The following is a 7,645-nucleotide window of genomic DNA, read 5'->3' as shown; positions in this document are numbered from 1 at the left end:
AAACACCTCTGCAAATGAGATTTTGCTGAAATCAAACTTAATCTGTATTTCATTGTGTACTAAACCACTGTATAAAAAAAAATCCTTTGATCTGTTCAGTTTAGACAGGTTTTTGGTTTAGACAGGTATTTGGTTTACCAAGGTTCAAAATACATCTAATATGATTACAGCGACTTTAAAAGTGTCTGATTTAGACAAATTTTGGAATATTCAGGGTTTAGCTTAGACAAGTGTCACTATAATAATCTAGAAACCACCAGGGGACAGGTTGATATATCCAGGTACATGTATCTATCAATTAAAACAGAAGGTATCACATCATACTTCACCAAAGCTTGTGGGGACTGGTATAAAAAAAAAAGATAAATCATGCATCTCCATATTTGCAAGTAGAAAATATTTTATTCATTGAATTATCACCAACTCTGTAACAATAACAAATTGATGATATTGATTTTAATTGCACTTTCCCAGTGTACAAAATTTTTAAAAGTTTAAAAAATTTATAACACATCATCTTCCCTAACAAACAATTACATAACAGACTGTATATTCAGAAATTAATAATTTCATTTTTATTTCAATTTTTGTATTCTATAACAAAATAGTAATTTTGTTTATGTATTATCCTTTAGTATTCACTTAACATATAACAGAAGGCATAAAGATAACTTCAAACATGAATCAAACATGCATTTCAAGGAGTAAAAAATAAACATATTTCAACAAATTATTGAATACAACTCAACACATGAATCAGGTAAAATCATTAAACAAGTTATCACATGCAATTTATCAAAACACAATATTATTAGGGTTAAAAATGCTCTTGAACAATGATTTAACAATTAACAAAAATGATTTTTGAAGAAACCATGAATCATTTTAGCTAAAATAAAAAATTCCATAGAAATTTGGTCATTCTTGCATAGTTTATCAAACTGATTGATTAAAAAACGATAAGGGTGTTCAAAGAGTTAGATGCCCCTTCTAGTGGAAATTTTGATAATTTCGTGCATTTTTCAAATCTCTGAATTCTTCCCCCCCCAGTTATGAAAACTACACAAAACTATTGGCAAATGAGCACAATGATCATTCCAATGTGAAAAAAAATAATATTCACATGTTCAAAATATCTGCCTGACTCTGATGTAGAGTAGTACTTAATAGTATCACAGTTTCTAGAATGTATGAACTACTGTAAATTTAGTTCTTATTATGAAAAATGGCACTGACTTAAAATCATAATTTTTAAAAGTCACATTACTGATAGTTTTAACATAAATAATGTGGGATATTTCTTAAAATTCCCAAAAATTAAATCAAATTTTAGAAAAAAATGAAAAAAATTGTAATAATTAATGCATTCAATAAGATCTAAATTTACAGTATTCAAGTCCACCCAGCAAATACCACAACTGAAACAAACACTAACTCACAGTGAATAGAACACACATCCACATCTCGTAGTTCTCTACTATCATAAATTAAATTAACATACAAATTAATTGATCTCTAACCAATTTTAATTCTTGGCTAGAAAAAAATCTTCTACGGCTCCAGATTACCTAAAAATTGGTTGTACTCATGTCATATTTTGTCTTGGTCGTAGTATGGTGTAGAGCTACTTCCTGTAAGAAGTGCGTGTCTAATTGAGACAATTGTTGAGACTGTTGACCAGAATTCCTCCTCCTTTCAGGTACTTTAAAATATTGCAAAAATTACTAATTCACAAAATTGCAAATTTTACAGAGAAGATTTTCTTGTTGACATAATTTCAACTAGCCTGTTTAGAAAAAATAGCTGACTATTCTCTTAACCTTTTCCATTTTATTGGTTGAAGTTTTTGCCTTCTGAATTTCAAAATGTATTAATTTTCATAAATATCAATTTGTTTATCCGAAAATATACCCAACATAACATGTCAACATTAAGACATAAAAGTTCTTTAGAAATTAATGCCAATGTCAAAGTTAACGCAGCATTAGCTGTCATTTTCGTAATTTTTGTTCTGTTGAAATATGCCTTAACTTTGAATTATTTCTACTTAATTGTACTTTTCCTGTATAATTTTACTTGAAATCCACAAATAAAATGCATTAAATACATGTAATAGGTGTTGATACATTTTTTTTCTTCCAAGACAAAAAAAAACCTACATAAAGTCTATGTATGTAACTTCTGATGACTTTAATCCGTGTATATGCTGTAAGGGTGGATTTTAAAAATAAATCTGATTGCAAAGCCAAAAAGGTTAATCAATGGCAAGGAAGACCGATGGACTCACGGCGTAAAAGAAAAAGGTTATGTAACCCAAGGATCCTTTTATAATTTACGTGTTGTGACACAATGTGGCACAAATATGGTCAGTAATTGTCATTATTTATATGAAAACTAATCAAGAAATGGATGAAATGAAATGTAAACAAGACACATGTTCACATGTGTATTTGATATTGTTATTTTTTTTAACAAGGTTAAAGTACTTTTAACCCACGTGATTGTCCTGTTAACAATCTTCGGAAGTAATGGCGAAAAATAATTATATCAGAGCTATCGTCTTTTTGATTAAAAAAACAATCCTTTTACTATATTTTGAAGGTATTATCGGCATTTATTGCTTCCATTGCATTACTACAAACTTATTTCATTGAATCCACAGAATTCAGTAGAATCAAAACTGAACAAATTTGGAAGCTAAAGCAGCTTTAAAGAATCTAACTTTGAGGGTTGAAAACAACCCCATTGACCATAGGAATATGACTAAACAAGTATCATTTCTATAAAACATTGCTTTATCAATTTGTAAGAAACAATACTCAACTCTCTTCTCAAAAAATTAAATGATTCCTTACCATTTTTTTCCAAGAAATGGAGAAATGATGTCAGTGGAGGAAAAATTACAATGTCAGCTCTAGAAACATCACTTCCAGCTGAAAATGCAAAAGTTGTTGCATACTTTTCATTTCATTTTCTTTTACATAAAACAAGATCTTGTTTCATTCAGTTTGCAATTGCAACCTAGAATAAATCAAGTTTGTTTATGCAAAATAGTAACAACCATCGTAATAAATAAAATACAATTTCATTTATCCATAATAATTTACCACAAACAACAATCAATCATGTAAATACATTTTTGTTTTGTTTTTTGCTATGGCATTAACCATTTTCACCCTGGTGTGGGAGGGGGCTAGAATTTGATGGTTGGCGAAGAATTTTTTTTGCACAAAGTTTGTATTTATATTTCAGCAGCAAAAGAAAACTATACATTTATTTGATAATCTGTCTTGTTAAGTAACGGGGAAAATATAGATCACTATTTTTATAATGAATGAGTTAAAAAATTCCCCCCCCCCCCAAAAAAAACTGGAACAATTTTTTTTCTTCATAAAGATCAATCAACCGTAACCAAAGTCGAACTTAATCTGTAACTTCTCATAGTAAGACTACATACAAAATATAAAATCAATTGGTGAAAGCATTACAAAAAAAGTGCCGAAAACTGTTGATTCACTGAAATTTTCAAAGTCCAAGGGTCGTAACTTCCTTAAATATCAGTCATACCAAAAACAAACTTATTTGATAAAAGCATTAAAAAAAAAAAAGTGTGGAAAACATGGACTGACAGACGTCTGCCTGGCATTTCCATGTCCCCTCGCAATGCATCACAGGGGGCAATAAAATGAAATCAAATGTACTTTTATTCAAGTTGTTTCTTGGCAGTAGCATCATTATATTCTTTACACATACGTTTGAACATAGTTTTGTTTCATGTTTTTCCAACTGGAAATGACCATTGGTACAATAGTTACTAGGTCACATAATAGAAAGAGGGAATAGAATTGAAAAAAAAAATTGGGAAATTGGAAATTTTTTTCAAAAATTTTGTCAGCTTGTAAGGAATTTGACAACAATCTTAAGGACGTAAGATGGTCTTAAAATTGTTAGCCTTACACAAAAATCATAAGGGCAGAAAACCATTCAGAAATGGTCATCTGTACAGAAAGGTAGGAAGACGTACTTTTAGGTCCTACATGTGCAAGTAGTGACTTAAGGGAACATTACATAGATCTGACTCTTATTTTAATTACAATAAATTCAGATATTATTGCAAGCATTAAATATTCTGGGTTTTGTCTTTTTTATTGAAAATGAGTCTTTATTTTTCCAATTTTAAGAAAAATCACATATCAGTCATGTTAAAAGTTTTTTGTAAAGTCAGTCATATTTTTGGCAATAATAAAAACATCCCAATAATTTCTGGATTTACAGTACTACTGTAGATTGTGGAAGAACATACCTCTATTTCTATTATACATATCCTGATCCAATAGACTTATCGTATCTCTATGTCCCTGCATATGGATATCGTTCAGTCTACTGCCAACTTGTTTACAGGCCAAATAATGCTGACATGTCCAATGGTTCCACTGTCTGTAGCATTCTTCCATGAAACTCTGTGTATAAGGTAGTTATGATTAGAGCATTCCATTTTTTTCAAAAACATACATGGTAGTATAAAAGGTATTGTAAAAGATTTTTTTTCTTTATTTAGTAGCAATTATTCAATTATCTAAGCTAATTTGCAGATGTGGAATTGCCTGAATATATTTTGATACAAGAGGGAATCAGGACCACTTCACCCCATACATGAAAACTGTATTGAAATTTTAGCTGTATGAAAATAAGAATTATTTACAATTACAAAAAACAACAACACTTCCAAGGCTATTCATTTGGCTATATTTCAGCTAGTTTCAAGTTAACACAGGTTAAGAAACTGATATAAATATGTTCAAAATTAAAGGAATCATATGTTTGATTCATGTGATATTAAATGGTTATTGCATGAATATTTGGGAATTTTGCACCCAGTAGTACACTTCAAGACCATTCTGAAACCGACACAAGTCTGTCAATTTATTGCATGCTTTATTCTTTTGTTTGCTTCCTGAGGTAAATATTATGGTGCAATACAGTCTGTTTAAATAGGCTTTAGTATAGACAAGTCATTTTATATAGATTTTAGTAAAGATAAGTCATTTTATATAATGTTTAGACAAGTCATTTTTTCCACATTAAAGCCAAAGGACTAAGTAAAAATATACCTTTGGTAACCTAGATATCAACTGTTGCTTTGTAGTAACACCATCATCTGTGTCCTTTATATCTAACAACAAACAAGAGATTGCATGTAATGCAATGTTTAGAATACATTATCTATTTCAGACACGAATCCCCATGTGTTGTTGTGCTAAGTATACCCCCACTCATATACGAAGTTGATACTGAGCAGGAACCATAATCTCTTACATCATATGACCCATCTATATAAAGCCAAATTTAAAATCAACCTGTCCGGTATTTTACAGAGGAAAATTTTCTCTACGATTCAATATAGTGAATAAATGCTTTACCTGTTGCAGCTTGATACAAGTGCAGAGGTTAAACCCCAAACAGCTGGGGCAAGTATGGAAATAATTCATGCTTGATACAGCTTTGAATTTTTTTGTGATTAGACTTTTGACACAGGATAAAAAATTGACTGGAATCAAAGTGGTTCTTTTGTGGCCAATACATAAATGATTCCAGTCACGACCTTCAAAAACAATCTATACCTTCCTTAGGTGTAATGACATTTTGTGTGGTAAAATTTGTAAAAGATCTATTCCCTTTTACTCAAAGCATCATATAATAATCTAGAAAAGCTTCTTTTGGTCCCTTCTTGGGTAAAGTCAAAACCCCTAAAATAAATGCACACCTACCTTTGGTGGTATGACACCTTGTGTAACAATTTCAGAGAGATCCATTTACTTATTGCCAGGACTTTGGGAAAATGCTTGTTTCAGGCCACTCACTTGTAAATGGTCCAATTCTAAACCCCAAAGGTCAATCCCAGTATGATCCTAGTGGTATTGAATCTTTTGGAACAATATTACAAACACCCATATACTTTTGCTTTAGTTATAAAGTGAAATTCAATGAAAGGCATTTTTTTGTTAATAATTCCAAAATGTTTGAGGCCATAATCCCCAAATTCAAAACCAACTTTCTTATCGCAGTTTGGAACCTAGTTGAAAATGTTTTATAAAGACAAACCAATCAATAATAAATATACCGCATGCAAACAACAGGTCTATGGGCAATGACAATGACACCAGAAAACACAGAAGAAACAGATAACAACAACAGCCCCATACCATTACAGAATGCAATTTTTTGTGGTTGTATAAAAAAAAAAGAAAGTCCTAAAAAACATTAAGTTGGTATCAGCAACAAAAAACACTTAAAACATCTGACCCATTTAAATAAAGCCACATACCAAATTTGAAATCAATATGGCTAATGGCAGCTGAGATTTTAGTCATGAAAATTTGAATGGAGGCAATAACAGAATGACAGACTAACAGTCATAATGATGTTTTGGGGCCAACTGCAGCCTGCCCTGTGGTATGAGGATTTACTTGTCGTTCATTGAAGACCAATGGGTGACCTTGGTCTGACATTTTCATCCCAGTGGGGTTGTTGTCTCTTTGACATATACCTTTTCTCGTTATATTAAGACAGATTTGAAAAAAAAAATATTGATAACTCATAGTGATTTAGTCAATAATGAATATATCATTATATGGACACATAGTAACTACAAATATGTAATATACTGGTACATGATTTATGTACTAGTTTACCTGTCAAGACCCTAGCTATAAACTCCCCCGTCATCTGTATAACACCATAATCAACGTATTGCAAGAACAAACTGAAATGAAAAAAAAATTTCTATTTCCACTTTACAAGAGTTATTTCTATACAATGTATAGGGAATTCTGGCCCAGGTGCCACAAAACTTGGAAAATTACTTAAGTCTGGTCTGAGGATATTCTTCACTATTTAAGACATCATACAAATTTCAAGATTTTGATGGGAATCAAACTAAATCAATTATTTGGCAAAATATAGAAAAACTTTGTCACAGGAATTATATTTTTTACTTTTTGCTTGAGCAAAAGAATAAAGTCTAAAAGAATGAAATTTTTTTTTTTTAAAGTTTCCTTGAGCAATGCATATCTGGTTTTCATTCAACTGTATGAATGGGTTTGGAAGATGAATTATCAAAATCCATGATAATTGAGTAATTGAATCGTGTGATTAATAAACTCACTGTTTTGTCAAGTTTCTAAACCCAAGAGCAGCAAAATATGAAGCAAACCCTGAAAATCAATGAAAATATTGTTGTCATTGCATTTCTATACAAATTTAAAATGAATTCACTGGATACAAGTTCGAGAAACAGTAAAAAATGCTGGTCATTTACAGACAAATTTTGCAAATGACCGACAACTATTTTCCAGCATCTGCCTTCAAAAATTGTCAACCCTTATAAATTACAGTCTGTGTGGTTTCATAAGTGTCTAAACATCCTGTCTACCTGTTTCCTAATGTTTATTGGAAAATAATAAATAGGTGTGTGTCAATTTTAGCTGATGTGCATCCACCTGTGACTGCGATTTACCAGTAACCGATTAGTTGATTGCATAATTGAATTAACAGTACAGGAGTAGCACCATTGAGTATACGAATGAAATGAAGTGACTCAGAAAATTTTCATACATTTAGTAATTGATTTATAAAATAAAGAAAA

At 30.8% G+C, this 7,645-nt stretch overlaps 1 protein-coding gene across 1 annotated transcript in view; it reads right to left on the bottom strand.

Annotated features, from left to right (window-relative positions):
* Nucleotides 1-552: 552 nt before the first annotated feature.
* Nucleotides 553-7,645, bottom strand: part of LOC148627830 (protein pigeon-like) — a 32,284-nt gene continuing 25,191 nt past the window's right edge. The window contains exons 25-30 of the mRNA XM_088579691.1: nucleotides 7,166-7,214; nucleotides 6,693-6,763; nucleotides 5,112-5,173; nucleotides 4,304-4,460; nucleotides 2,856-2,933; nucleotides 553-1,702 (exon numbers count right to left, since the gene is read on the bottom strand). Of these exons, the coding sequence (XP_088435817.1) occupies nucleotides 1,569-1,702; nucleotides 2,856-2,933; nucleotides 4,304-4,460; nucleotides 5,112-5,173; nucleotides 6,693-6,763; nucleotides 7,166-7,214 (551 nt within the window). The 3' untranslated portion in view covers nucleotides 553-1,568. The remainder of the gene's footprint in view (nucleotides 1,703-2,855; nucleotides 2,934-4,303; nucleotides 4,461-5,111; nucleotides 5,174-6,692; nucleotides 6,764-7,165; nucleotides 7,215-7,645) is intronic.

Source organism: Perna viridis, chromosome 1, assembly GCF_037379345.1.
Source record: "Perna viridis isolate PV_CMFRI_1.1 ecotype Kerala chromosome 1, ASM3737934v1, whole genome shotgun sequence".
In the NCBI taxonomy this organism is placed as follows: domain Eukaryota; kingdom Metazoa; phylum Mollusca; class Bivalvia; order Mytilida; family Mytilidae; genus Perna; species Perna viridis.
The sequence above is the reverse complement of the archived record's forward strand: the minus strand, read 5'-3'. Positions and strand labels throughout refer to the sequence as shown.